At 40.2% G+C, this 15,146-nt stretch overlaps 1 protein-coding gene across 1 annotated transcript in view; it reads left to right on the forward strand.

Moving 5' to 3' along the window:
• Positions 1-4,164: 4,164 nt before the first annotated feature.
• Positions 4,165-15,146, forward strand: part of FGF2 (fibroblast growth factor 2) — a 93,255-nt gene continuing 82,273 nt past the window's right edge. Inside the window, exon 1 of the mRNA XM_050945488.1 lies at positions 4,165-4,257. Coding sequence (XP_050801445.1) covers positions 4,165-4,257 — 93 coding nt within the window. The remainder of the gene's footprint in view (positions 4,258-15,146) is intronic.

The raw sequence follows: 15,146 nt of genomic DNA on the forward strand, positions 1-15,146 counted from the left end.
GAGGGCTGGTTCCTGCTCTAATTACATTCAATGAGAATTTAGCTATTAGCTGCAATAATAGATTCTAGGCCTAAATTATCCTATGTATCCTGCATATTATATGCTAAACCCAATGGATCAATTAAAACCTTAGGTAAGCTAGTGCAATTCCTTTTGTTTTATTCCTTAAAACCAAGTAAGGAAGTGAGATAATTGGCTCCGTGGATATGGGGAAAGTGGCGGACGTGATATATCTGTACTTTAGCAAAGCTTTTTATACAATCTCCCACAGTATTCTTGCCAGCAAGTTAAAGTATGGATTGGATGAATGGACTATAGGGTGGATAGAAAGCTGTCTTGATTGTCAGGCTTAACAGGTAATGATCAACAGCTTGATGTCTAGCTGGCAGCAGGTATCAAGTGGAGTGCCCCAGGGGTCGGTCCTGGGGCCAGTTTTGTTCAACATCTTTATTAATGATTTGGACAATGGGATAGATTGCATCTTCAGCAAGTTCACGGATGAAACTAAGCTGTGGGGAGAGGTAGATACGCTGGAGAGTAGGGATAGGGTCCAGAGTGACCTAGACAAATTTGAGGATTGGGCCAAAAGAAATATGAGGTTCAACAAGGACAAGTGCAGAGTCCTGCACTTAAGACTGAAGAATCCCATGCATCGTGACAGGCTGGGGACCGACTAGCTAAGCAGCAGTTCTGCTGAATAGGACCTGGGGATTAGTGGATGATAAGCTGGATATGAGATCAATGGAAGTGATTATTCCCCTCTATTCAACACTGGTGAGGCCACACCTGGAGTATTGCATCCAATTTTGGGCCACCCCACTACAGAAAGGATGTGGACAAATTGGAGAGAGTCCAGTGGAAGGCAACAAAAATGATCAGGGGGCTGGGACACATGACTTGCAAGGAGAGGCTGAGGGAACTGGGCTTGTTTAGTCTGCAGAAGAGAAGAGTGTGTGTGGGGGCGGGATTTGGTAGCAGCCTTCCCCTACCTGAAGAGGGGGTTCCAAAGAGAATGGAGTGTTCTCAGTGGTGGTAGATGACAGAACAAGGAGCAATGGTCTCAAGTTGCGGTGAGAGAGCTCTAGGTTGGGTATTAGGAAACACTATTTCACTAGGAGGGTGGTGAAGCACTGAAATGGGTTACCTAGGGAGGTGGTGGAATCACCGTCCTTTAAGGTTTTTAAGGCCCGGCTTGACAAAGCCCTGGCTGAGCTGATTTAGTTGGGGTTGGCCCTGCTTTGAGCAGGGGGTTGGACTAGATGATCTCCTGAGGTCTCTTCCAACCTTAATCATCTATGATTAAGTATGAATTCTAGCCAACTCTCCAGTCTTTTCATCTCCTCAGATTTATTCCATTATTTGCCTTCCTTACATTTAAACATATGTTTGAGGCCCCATGGAAGTTTGCTTTGAATTATCCCACACATTGGTAATCCACACTTTGGTGATCCACACACAATAATCCATACTACACTGTCATTTTTAAAAAAGCAGTGTTCAGACTCAATATAAAAATCAACAGTACAAAATCAAAGCATAATTTTTTATTGCTGAACTGTTGCGTGTGAGTAGTTTTAAAAAGTAGCACATTTGCTAGTTTTAACAACAAACCTGTCCAACTTTGACATTCCCTAGCATATGGTATAACAAAACTAATATTCTATCCTGGCTTTATTTCAGCATATGGGAAAATTTTAAGTTTACGCATTTAGCAACTAAAAAAGAAACATTCAGTTTAATTATGAAAAATCAAAGGCTCCCTGTACTTCCTCTACCCAGCACTTCTATTCTGCTAACTAGTGTTTGGAAATAGCTTTTTATACAGCTATTAACTATGTTGACTAAATCTATTTTAAATTAACCCTTTGTAATCAGTCATTCAACTGCATTTCTAAACCAGTCTCCATTTTATTTTCCTAATGAGCATATGTACTGCAGAAGGGGCAGAGATAGTGGGTGGGAAAGTTACCTGACAAATACTGGGCTAAAGATTATGGCCAAGACTTTAAAAAGTGACTGATGGCCTGATCCAACTCTTACTGAAATCAATGGAAAGATTCTGTTGGTTTCAAAGGGAATAGCACCAATCCCTAAGTTTCCTCAGTTCTTGGGGTGCCCAACTGAGATGCCTTACAGGGACATGACTTGCACATCATGAGAGCTCTGCATCTTCTGAAAATTGAGGCCCCTTGAATTGGCCACACAAAAATTGAAGTACTTCACATCACTGCTTACTCTTAAAGTCTTTTCTGTAGGGTGGAAACCAGAGTTCAAAACAAACCTGTGCCCCATAAAATCTGCAGTCTTAAATGAACTAATTCAACAAAAATGGGTCTACTGTACTTAACTGAAACACATAGGAGGCACATTGGTCCATGTTTGCCTTTTTTTTTTTTTTCTATGCAGCGAGGAGAAAGATAAATGGAGAGATGTTGGAGAGACATGGGCTCAAAATAAGGGAAAAGAGTATATGGTATGTAACTTCAATAATGTGAACACTAAAGAATTATCCTTGAAACTAGATGGGCCGACAATACAGAAAACAGTTCAAGTATCTGGGTCCCAGAATATGAGGAAATGGACTGAATTAGAGCTAGGATAAATAAGTGTTTGACTCAAATGGAGAGTGCTAAGTGGTATAGAATGCAACAAGAACATGCAAGTAAAATTAAAAGGGAAAATTGCTCTAAAATGGTCGTTACACCACTCGTCCAGGTCAACATTTGCATTTCTATGGAACAGATTATTTGCTCAGTCTTAATATATGGTGCTGAGTGTTGGGCAACAAAGAAGAAGCCTGAGCAAATAATCTGTTCCATAGAAATGCAAATATTGACCTGGATGAGTGGTGTAATGAGGCACCAGATGAGTGTGTACATTAAAGACCTGCTCAAATCAACACCTATAAATGAAAATAATGAGGGAGTACAGGCTCAGATGAGTTGGTCATACAAAGTGCAGTCCTAACACCATGTGGATAAAAGTTCAACAGGTCAGAACTGAAGGAAAAAGACAGATGCCAACCCAAGAAGTAGTGGTGGTATTTCATAAAGTCATATTTAACATGTGGTGTTGGTAGATGATATGGCACTGGACAGAGAAGCTTGAAAGGAAAGGACTGTAGAGCTGACCCATTTGATAGGATGAATTTGAGGAAGACTGTATTAACTGTAACATTATCAACTTTTTTTATATTTTAAAACCCCTGTTTAAATAGAACTTATTACTAGGGTTGGTCAAATACTCAATTTTTGACTGACTCCACCAATCTAATGAAATATTTAAGTAGTATTTAACGTGCATCAGACCTGGTTTAAAACAACAAAGTATTAACTGAATAAATTATTTAACTAATATGTGTAACTTTGTTTGTGGGGTTCTGTTTTGACTAATTCAGCTGCCTAAAACCCTGGCTTTAGCCAACTTCTACTTTCATCAGTTGCTGAGATTCCTACTAAAGTATGCCTGGGCCCAGCTTGAGGGCTCTGGCTAGTAGGCGTCTAGTAAACTTGAAGGCTTAGCCTTCCCTCAGTCTGTTTTGGGCTGCTGGGAGGGAGAAGGGGCACTTTTTCACTCTTCTTCCATTCCAAAACCTCCTGGCTGCTATAATGCTAAGACCCTCTGCTACTTTACACTTTCCGCAGCTTCCAGGCTGCTATTGGATGGGAGATAGTGTCTATTTTTCCCTTAGCTTGTTGGACTTCTCAAGCCATGGCTTACTGTGCGAGTGTGTGCTGTTTGCTCTCCTAACTTTGTGGTCACCAACTACTAAACATAGTTGAGGAGAATGCTAGCACAGTAATGAAAATAACACTGAATGAAAATAAGAAAAAAATCGGGAAGGAGAAAGTGATTAATTCATTAGACTAATTCTGAGTCAGGGTAAATTGCTGGATTTGTTCATTACAGAATGAGTTTGTTGAAAACTTGCTTTGGACGAAGGTCTACATGGCTCAGGAACAGCTCACTGAAAACTTGTGGGAGACCGATAGGGTTCTTTGTTGGAAAAGCATTGGAAGCCTGTGGGATTCCATAGAGACCCAAATTTTCTTATGGTCTAGTTTCCTGCTCATGATCTTCTCTTGGTCCAATAAACTTCTCTAACAGAAGTTGGTCCAGTAAAAGATATTACCTCCCCCACCTTGTCTCTAATATTTTGGGACTATGTCACCTACACAGAGCATTTACCAAGCCCTGACAGAGAAAAGGGATGAAGTTTCCTGCATGCCACCATATGGGACGAGGGATGTGATGGAGGTATTTGCATAGCTCCACATTGCACCTTCAACTTCACCTTACAATTGGATTCATCCCTAAGAAGATAAAGGAACTGTTGGATCTCTTTCTCCTTCTTGAATTCAAATCTCAGAATTTATTAAATTCTCTTGCATCAGTCAGTATATCTGAACAGCAGTTTGCCTGAAAAGTTTAATACAGACCTAGTTGGGCTAGTGGACCATAATCTGCTAAAATTTTGGCTACATCCACAGAAGGTCCTTTAGCTCCTCCCTTTCTGGCCATCCCTTGTTGTATTTGAAAGAATTGGCCCAGCAATTGACTCCCACAGACACATACTGATTGAAACTACTCAAGGGATTGATTTTAATCTCTGCAACTCAAACTGTTTCCCTTTTTGTATGAAGCAACTCAGTATGACCAATTGTTTTATATTGCTTTCTCGGTTACTTAGACAGGCCCACACAGATCGTGAGAGTGACTAACTTGGATCCCTGGGTTTTCTACATCCTACACGCTGATGTCATACACAGAGATTAATACCAACAAGGTGAATGTCCTTATTTATTTGCATTTTTTTGGTGTTGGAATAAAACAGTGGAGGCGGGGGGCGGGACCCAAACTACTTAGTAGGAGAAATTGACATTCAAATACAATGTCTAAGATAATTAGTTAAGGAAGTCTTCAATATTAACTCAGTCTTTTAAAATGATTCATAAGATGACAGGACCCATAAACTATGTCCATAAATGACTATACTATTAAATATGAAGACTTTGAGAAGATTCTTTTGAGAAACTGCAAGTGAATTACTGCTGGAAGCTGCATCTTGAAACTGTCATTAACTCCGAGGACAGTTTGACTGAGATTAATGTGACTTTCAAAGTTGGATTTGCATATACACACTGTTGCAGGCATAACATATGCACAAAGACCCAATATGTATCTCACCTTGCAATCTGTAAATAATTACCATAAAGAAATGAATTGGGTCCAATGAGTTCTTAGAGCCAGTTTTTACCACCACTTCCTCACTCTGCACAGTAAATCACTTGTTATTTTCATTAGAACTACTTATAATGTAAGAGATTACTTAATATCATAGGTAAGGACAGCAAAATGTATCGTCTAAGTACAGTAATTATACTGACTCTCTTCTGAGGTTCTAGCAGAAATAAAACTTTTAAAAAAATCTGGAATATAGAAAAATTATGGTACTAAAAACTGACTAAACACCACCCTTTAAAAATTATACCTTTTGGGGACTCGTTAGTATTTTACTTGTGGTCTCTTTATGTGCTTTAATTGCTGCTGTTATATTTTTACTTATGTGGTGTCCTGAGTTTCTTGGTGCAAGGGATGGAGTGGTTTGTAATTAAGACTTGTTTTATTCAAAAGATGTGTTCCTATATTTCTACTTTGTCATCAGAAAACATATTCAAGTTTGGAACATTCCTCTGAAGCAACTGAGTGACAACACTTCCTATAAAACGTGGTGGTTGGGTTCTTTCTAGAACTATAAAGATCAAAGCTGCAAAGCAATCGCTGCATAGCTCAGTTTCTATAACTGAGGATTGCAACTTTCAGGGGGCTTGAAGAGTGATCAGGAGATGTCACAAGAGGCCTAAAATCCATTGTCATCCCCAAAAAACTTTCAAGGACAACACTACTCTGCAAAGGTGGGGAAGGATTGGCAGGGGCAGGATCCAATCACGTTCTGCTTTTATGCAGCGTCTGCTGCACTTGGCAATCTCTCCTCACCCAGCTCCTGACAAAATTGCTATTAAACAGCTGAGTTCAGAAACAAGGATCTCAGTTGCCACCTCTTGCCAGAAATGTGCTTCTCCTCCTGTTGGCAGACAGAATAAAAAGCAGCAGTGAGGCTCAAGTCTGCAGTGAGTCCTGCTCCCTCTTCTGCTGGCTTGGATACAGGAACATGCTGGGCAGGGAGGAGCCCTAGCTGTCCACCTAGCCTCTTGTGTCAGGGATGGGCTTTTGTTCCTATAAAAATCCACCCACATTTGGTTAAATTATGAGCCTTTGAAAAGCCGCAGTTCACACATCTTCAGTACAGAGTAGTTAGCACTCTGCAACTAAAATTTAAATCTTGTCTGCATTGGGTATGCTCCGGTTTGGGGTTGAGCGGGACCTACTCACAATTGAAGCTCTGAGCTGCTGCAGCCTGGGCTGGGTGAGGCTGGGCTCTGGAACTGAGAGCAGGGAGCCTGCACTCTGTATGATCCCTTGCTGGAGCCCAGGAAGCCTAGAGGTGGCTGCCTGATGAGAATGCAAAGAGAATAAAAACTGAAAGGAGTGGGACAAGAGTAGATGGGAACAAGGAGCTGGGAAGGGGAGAGGAATAAGATTAGGAGCCCAGGCTGGAGTGGGAGAAGAGGGAGATGGATTGGCTGAGCAAGGAAAGTAGGACTGGACTGGGCATTAGGGAAGGAAATGAAGATGGTGGGGTGGTGGAAGGAGACCGGGAGCCAGTAGGTTTTGTGGGGAGGAGGAGGGTGGATTGAACTCAGATGACACATTAGGAGAAACTGGGAACCAGTGAGGTAGGGGCGGGAGTGAAGAGAGATGTAAGGAGCTATGGTATGTGGGCAGGGGGGCATAACTGGGATAGGAACCTGGAAGTGCGACCCAGGGAGGAGAGACAGATTGAACAAGGAACAAGAGGAGAGAGGGAACAGACTGATTGGGCAAGGTCACTGGGTGCAAGGAGCTTGTCGGGGGAGGAGGAGGAAGGGACTGGGAATGGCTGGGCAAGGAGAGTGTGGATCGAGTTAGAAGGGATGGAACATACAGGGTCAAGGTTGGTGAGAAGTAGAATGAGGCAGAGAAATCTATCCACTACAGCATGCTCCACTCCAGAGCCTGGAATTTCCAAGATCTGAGTCTCACCATTCCTTTGCTGTCAGGAAATAGCTGTGAAACCCATGGGTAAATGTCTCCCCTCCCCTGTCGTGCAAGAGCACATAGACTATAACAACCTAATATCATTTACTTCATTGGATCACATGGCAGAAGTCTGTGCAGTGGATCTAAAAGATCCAACTCTGCAAATGATCCATGTGATTGTCAGTATGACATGACATGATGGAATTTCTGGCTTCTTCAGTTGTCTTTTATTAAAACCAAAGACACTGCATACAAAAATTAGGTTAAGAGCAATACAGTTGTAAAGGGAAACACTCAAAAGCTAGGAAAAGCCAGAATGAAGGTTTCCTGTGCCACCTTAATTTGGCCTCCTTTTGTGCATATACGTTGATTCCCTTCTCTCCCCCACTCCTCTTCCCTCCACCCTTTCCCCCAAGTTTTCAGTCAGTGCACAGAATGGACCTGCACTGAAGAATAATAAAGGACACTATCTGCAGGACCATTGCTTCACAGAAGTCAAAAAGTGTATAGTGAATGACACAGGGGATTGCAGGAAGAGAAAGGATGGTCTGATGCTTAAAGCAGTTGAAAGCTGCCTTGAAGAAAGGGATTCTAGCTCTGCCTCTGCTGTAGAGTTCCTATGTGGTGGTGGGCAACCACTTACGAGAAGTTTTATTTAATTGTGTTTTCCTAACTTGAGACCCTACAGTCTGACTTGCAGCCATGAGTGCTCAGCACTTCTGTGCTGAAGTCAGTAGGGGTTGTTCTTTGAGCGTATAAGGTACTAATAATATTATGTACTCTGAAAAATCAGGTACTAGGTGTTCCAAATTGGGAGTCCAAAATTAGTGGATACTTTTGACCTTAATTTCTCTGTGCCTCAGTTCACCACCATCTGTAAAATGGAGATAATATCCCTTCATCTTGCAGGGGAGTTGTGAAAATAAATTTGTTATTTGTGAAGCACTCTGATACTACAGTGATGAGCACCATAGTAAAGCCTGTGAGGAAACTAAAATTCTGTCCTTAGAGCAGGGTTTGAGTAGTGTGCAGCAAATAAGGCAGGGGGCCCCATACTGAACAGTGAGGAGAAAACAAAATATTGAATAGCTGCCCTTTAAATAAGCACCATCCATCCTATGCACAAAATGAGACGGGGTCCTCTGGGGAAAAATAGTATGATCATGTAATTAGACTGATCATAATGGATATGCACAAGGGGGCCAAATAAAGCTTAAATCCAGGCAACAGTAATACTGGCACTTTTGAATGCCTGATTTTTTTTTTTTTTTTTTTTTGTGGCCTGAATGTGCTCTTAATGTTGTGGGGTGTGTGTGTGTGTAACCAATATTGCTGGGGGCATTGTGGTTCAGGGGAGTGACCCAAAATTTATTACAGCCTCTCTTTCAAGAGGCATGGCATAATAAATTTCTAAGCTGGCAATGCAGGTATCTGTAGCTGAGATTGGTCTCAGTGTTGACCTTACTTTTATTGTTAGTGATTATTTGGTTAATTATAGATTCACTAGTGAAAGAAAATGTGAGTTCTAAAGTCTTGTTTGGTCAGTTTCTCCTTCCCTAATTACTTTGTCTACTGTTACAGCTCTTACTGATGGGAACTTTTACAGGGTTACCAAATTGGTATGAGAAAGAGAAGCCAAGGTTCCCTGCTGCAAAATACATTTAGAGATGAGTAAAGATTTATCTATAGCAATGGATTGGCATGAAAATAACAATGTACAGATTAGCTACCTTAATTTTTCAGAGACCTTTAATGAAAGGTCATGTTCTCAGTAGCTAGCTAGTCCAGGACCTGTTTAAGAGTGCAGCATTTGACAGAAATTCTTCCTACGCAAGCTGTCTTGACAGCTGTAGTAATTGATTCTTCACGCTTTAATTTTATCATAAAATATGAACTTAATAATAGTTCTCATATAATAGCGCATAACCTCCACTTAAGAGGAGAACAAGGACCAGGTCCAAGCAATCATGAAGATTAAACTTTTTGGACTCAGGGTGACTATTTTAGGTCAGGTATGAGATCATTGACTGGACAGTGTTAAGGAAAATCACACTTTGGCTGTCTACAGACTCTGTTTGGTCTGTGGACAGAAGTTGACAGTTCCATAAACTTCATAGAAAAAATATTCTAGGTTCCTTGGAGAGGAGCTTAACAAGACTTGGCCATAGCCACCTGGCTTGAACAACTGCATTTACAATATTTATAAATTCGAGTATTGTATATGGTATGTGTATATATGCTTGTATTTTTAAGCATCATAGGAATTGTTTTATAGCTAGAAGTAACTTCTTCTTTATTAGCTGTCACATGGACAGAAAAAACAGGTGTGGAGGCGTAATGGGAATTATACCCCACCAACCCTAGATGCTCTATCAAAATGAGGTGGTCCTACTCTAAAATTAAAAACTAATGCAACACAACACACTGATTTATGTGCACATTTAACAAAGTTATTTGGCTGTCCTCCTCTTATTGTGATTACCCAATTGTCTTGAGGCAGTCGGCTATATTTGCAATAGATTAACACACCATATCCAGTGAAAAGCATTGGCATTGTGCAGCAGTGATGAAGATACTTGTACTTTGGTATTGCTGAGGTGGGAGAGGTTTAAGGAAATACAGTATTTTGTTGGAGGCAGTCAACATTTTTCTGTCTGTCTGTCTTATTTGTTGAGTTGGGGTAGAACAGATGCCCCTTAGCTCTCATAGCCCTGGAAAGGTAACGAATATATGCCATCAGAATTCTGTTTACAAACCAAGTGTCATACAGTGAGGTAGTCTTGCCACATGAGGAATATTGTGCTATGAGGATGCCTTCAGTGGGGCCTAGATCTCTGGATCCACTGAAACAACTTGTGGGATCCTCCTGCAATATTTTCTGCTGGTGCAGACTCTTATGAAGAGTTGTTGTTTATTGTCATTGTTTTTTGGCTAATGCCCACTGTGCTCTTCAGACATAGTGCAGGACAAAACTTTGACTCAGAAAATATTGTAAAGTTAGTTCACTTCTACCAATCCAATAAGAGTCTTATAACTAATTCAGAGCGTCACATCTAAGATTTACCTGTCTGTTCCTCTCTCGTGTGTGTGTGTGTGTGTGTGTGTGTACGCAAAACTAAATGATGAAAGCTGCATGGCAAGGAAGATTCCTGCTACTTGTGAATCTGGTATACATTTTGTTTTTCCCTGATTTCCCCAAAAGAGGAAAGTTTGGCCTTTTATTCTTGAATACACCAATCGGGGGAAAATATCTGAGCACCTTTCAGAACTGGACCTTATGGAGTCCCGTGCTTCTCAAGCTTTACAAGCAGATAAGAACTAAATTTGAGGGGAGGGAAAAGTCCAACTCAAGTTGTATTGCTTTCTGACTATTATCTAGGCAGGTTAATGTTCTGACACCTAGATTTCTCAGGATACTTTCTACTGGACATAGTATAATGAAAGTCCTTTGAGCGGTCAACAGACCAGATCCATCTTCTACTTGTATGCATCTCTTGTCCTAGCGTCTTACCATTTTTAATATAAAAAGCACCTCGGATGTATTATGCACCTGCTTCACAAGTACTAGAAATGGTCTCAAAACCAGCAAGCAATTGCATCCTCTTTGATCTGGAGGTGCAGGGTAGAGAAGAGGCTCCCTGTACTCTCTTCCATGAGCCCAAGCACAACTATGTAGAAGCAGTCACTATGTCTAGTAGAAATACCATGAGACTAAATAAAAAAATCTAGAGATAAGGAGGGTGAAGTAATAGCTTGTATTGGACCAACTTCTGTTGGTGAGAGAAGCTTTTGAGCTACACAAAGCTCAGTATAGCTCAGAATATTACAGTACCTCCTCACCTTGGCTTGCTAATCATGGGATGACGCAGCTGCAACAACACTACATGTAAAATCTAGTTTAACTTAATCTGGAACTAGAAATGCTAAAATGCCTGAATTATCATATGGTCATTGCCTGGTGTTTGCTACAGGGAAGATTTAGGGTTGTTAGGGCACCTTAACTGTTTGGATTTCCTTAAGTTTAATATTAAACTCTGAATTCCCCGAGTTTATACTCGGTTTCAGAATAATTACTACGTCCCTGTAATATGTTTTACCCTGAACTATTAATAAGTACTCAACTTTAACTCCACTTTAACACAGATTTATCTAGATATATGTATATACTATTTATCTGGATATATGTATATGCCTCTCACTTTGACCACTTCATCCTGTTGCCTTGGACACTTCCAGCTTCATAGAAGCGAAGTCCACTGCTAATCCTCATAACCACAACAACTGGCACTGCTTCTCTGCAGTTTTGCTATTTTCTTCCAGCTTCAGCCTCTTAGTCAAACTTGATACTTTTCCATCTTTGGCTTCATCAGGTTGTAAATTCTCCATTTTCAGTCACAGTAGACTGTTTTATGTCTCCAGTATCAACCATTCATGAAGACAAACCAAACAAAAACATGTGGCCACATTAGGATGATGAATGAATTCAGAAAACTTTGCTCTGGGCAGACATAGTATGTTTTCCACAAATATTCTAAACAAATTAGTGTTTCCTCTGATTACTGACACTTTAAATGCAGATTTATAGTTAACTTCAGATCTGTGATAGAATAAATATTACTCTTGATTGCATCATAACAAAGAGGAACCCATCAGCAGAAAAGGCAAACAAAAAAAAAAGATAGCTTAGCGGTTTGAGCATTGGCCCGCTAAATCCAGCGTTGGAAATTCAATCCTTGAGGGGGCCATTTAGGGCTCTGGGGCAAAAATCTGTCTGTGGATTGGTCCTGCTTTGAGCAGGGAGTTGGACTAGATCTCCTGAGGTCCTTTCCAACTCTGATATTCTACAAATCATGCAGGGTGGAAGCAAATCCAGTTATTAATATTGTTTAATAAAATGAAAATTGTAAATATCTATTGTGAAAAATATCTGCATGAGCATAAATCATCAAAATTGAAATCCACCTTCTAATATTAACACTTAAATACTGTTTGGAATTTTTTTTTAAGCATAATTCTTCAGCATATTAAACAGGGATTTAGCTGGAAAATGTCCATAAACTATATGTAGTATAGGAACCACGTAGCTAAACTCTTGTGTACTTGATGACTTACTCATTTCTTCCCTCCGCCCCCCCCCCCAAAAATGTAAACTCTTGATAGTGGAAGAACTAACAGATCTGGAGGATGCGTTTCTGTTAAGACCCAATTCTGTAAACTCATACTCATGGTCTGAGAGAATTGTATATAATCTTAGAAAAGTGCGTAACCCTTTTCTAAAATGGCTAATGGAATGTGTTCATCTCATGATGTATTGGTGCTGAAAAATGGGCAGTTTGGACAAAAGCCAAACACTATCTTGCATTGTTACTTTACCCAATTATACTTTTTTTTTCTCTTCCTTAAGGCTGTTGAGAACAGGAGTGTTAAAGTGGATATAATTTTGTAGGGAGCCCTTTTCTGGCTTATTTTGTGATATATGCTTCTGTGAGAGATACTCAGTGCAAGAGGGGTTTAAAGATGAGGAAATTAAAAAAAAATGTTTAAAAACAAAGTTGTGCAGAACCATTTTCTGGACCCTTGACTTTTTTTTTGGTATACCTTTCCGGTTTCCTTGAACCTCTGTTTCAAAGGAGACATTCTCTTCCTGATGGCTGTGATTAGATATTTGGCAGCTGCTCCCTTCCTAGAAGCAGAGGGCCAAATTGGCTTCTAGCGTAACTCCACTGAAGTCAATTACATCAGAAGAAAATTTGGCCTAGAGTCTGTGTCTCTGTCCAAAGCAATTGCCATCTATGACAAGCTCTTGAGAGTTCTGTGGGAGACTTGAGTCCTTGAAGTGAATTCACAGAGGGCTTTTTCCCCTATCGGGCTGCACACAAGTTAACAAAGACAGAATTTCAAAGGAGCCACGGTGCAAAGTTTTTTTTTTTTCTTTTGCTAACAATTCTGTTTTGGATAGGAATCTGAGAAACCGGTCATGAGACCCAGAAATGACGCCCTCCTAAACAGAACCCCATGAAGCAAGACTCCTGCAATAGACTGGTGATTTGGGGGCAGACTTCCTTCTATCACTTCCAAGACATTTTTTTTTTCTGTTTAGCGCTCTGGACTGCCCACTGGTACAGTTAGTAGCAAGAGCATAAAAGCTGAGGTGCTTATTTGGATGAAGTGTACTTCCCTTCAGGCACCTCTGCAACTTACTTTTGAGGGAGTTTTATATATTTAAAAAAAATGTGGTAGGCCAAGGTTTCCCCTGAGTAGCATGCTGCAAATCTGCAGCCTCCTGGGACTTGTGAGGCTCAGCAGGCTTTGGCTATATTGTGCTGGATTAAGCAGGGATTTAACTGGATAATTTCCATGAACTATATAGGAACCACATAGCTAAATGCTTGTGTACTTGAGGGATTACGGGGGGAGGGGAAGAGAAATGAGTAAACTCTTGATAGTGGAAGAACTAACAGATCTGGAGGGTGAGTATTTGTATTAAGTCCCTTAAAATCAGTTCCCCTGAAAGGGGGTTGGAGGAGAATGCTATAATGTTCAGATTGTAATCATTACCTACTGAAAAGACTGGGAAATTATTTTAGACTGAGTTCTGGATTTTTTGACTAAAGTCGAACACTGTTCATGAAATTTGTTAATTAATTTTTGTGAAATATATTTCAGAAATCACTTCTTAAAACCCCTCAAAGGTTTTGTATAACTACAGCCACAGTAATATTGGCTTATATTTCCTCAAATACAAATATGTTATGGATATAATAGAGAAGTTCCATAGAAATTAAAGTGATATATACTGAACAGTGACAACTTGGGACTATCTACTTCATTTAGACATAAACAAGTTATTCGCCGTCCTAAGTCACATGATCTCTAAGATACATTGAATTATCTGTGTATATATAACGTGCCATTGTTGTATATTATGACCTATAATTATGAGAACTATGCCATAAAGGAACAGGTTCTCCTCTCTGAGGAGTAAACTAAGAGCCCTGTCTGCTTACAAAACAATATAGGATACAAACCAAGTGGCAGGTTGTCATAATAAATGGAATAGGTAACATATGAATATATATTTGAATATATTTTTGAAGTAGGAATGAAAGAGATTTGTGTGCTCTGGCACAGAACATGTTCTAGGCCAGGGGTGGGCAACCTATGGCATGCGTGCCAATTTTCAGTGGCACTCACACTGCCTGGGTCTTGGCCACCAGTCCGAGGGGTTCTGCATTTTAATTTTAAATGAAGCTTCTCAAACATTTTAAAAACCTTATTTACTTTACATACACCAATAGTTTAGTTATATATTATAGACTTAGAGAAAGAGACCTTCTAAAAACATTAAAACGTATTACTGGCACGCGAAACCTTAAATTAGAGTGAGTAAATGAAGACTTGGCACACCACTTCTGAAAGGTTGCTGACCCCTGGTATAGGAGATGAGCAGTGGAACAAACTTTCAGTGATATTAGATTCTGGATTTACTTTCCTATATTTAGGAAATGCCCTAAGCCTTCATCTTTTGAAAAAGCCTTTGAGTTATAGCAAGAATGACACTCACAACCTTGAAACCCTCCCCTACCCAAATACTCTCTGCAAAAGTTTTTTTTTAAACCTAACAAACAAAATGCACTAGAATATTAACCCCCAAAAAGGAAGACATGGAGGCTCCATGTAGACCACTGAGGACTTTGCTGTTGCTCTATGGTTGGATTTGTTAGCATGGTGGTGTATGGTAATATAAAACCCTACAGAGCCCTCCAAGAAGAAATCAGAATGACATGGTTTCATGCAGAATGAGAAATGTGGGAAATCTGCATAGAGGTGGTAGTTGTGAGCTATGGACCAAATGAAAGTACCTAGTCAACAGCCCTCTCTTTTCACTGTACAATATCAACACAACTATTAGTAATTTTGAGGATGGAAGAGAGAATGTGAAACTGCCAGGAAACACAGATGGGGTGGTCAGCATTATGGTAGGATGAAAAAGGGAATGATATTAA

The sequence above is a fragment of the Gopherus flavomarginatus genome, chromosome 3 (genome assembly GCF_025201925.1).
Source record: "Gopherus flavomarginatus isolate rGopFla2 chromosome 3, rGopFla2.mat.asm, whole genome shotgun sequence".
NCBI classification, from domain to species: Eukaryota; Metazoa; Chordata; order Testudines; family Testudinidae; genus Gopherus; species Gopherus flavomarginatus.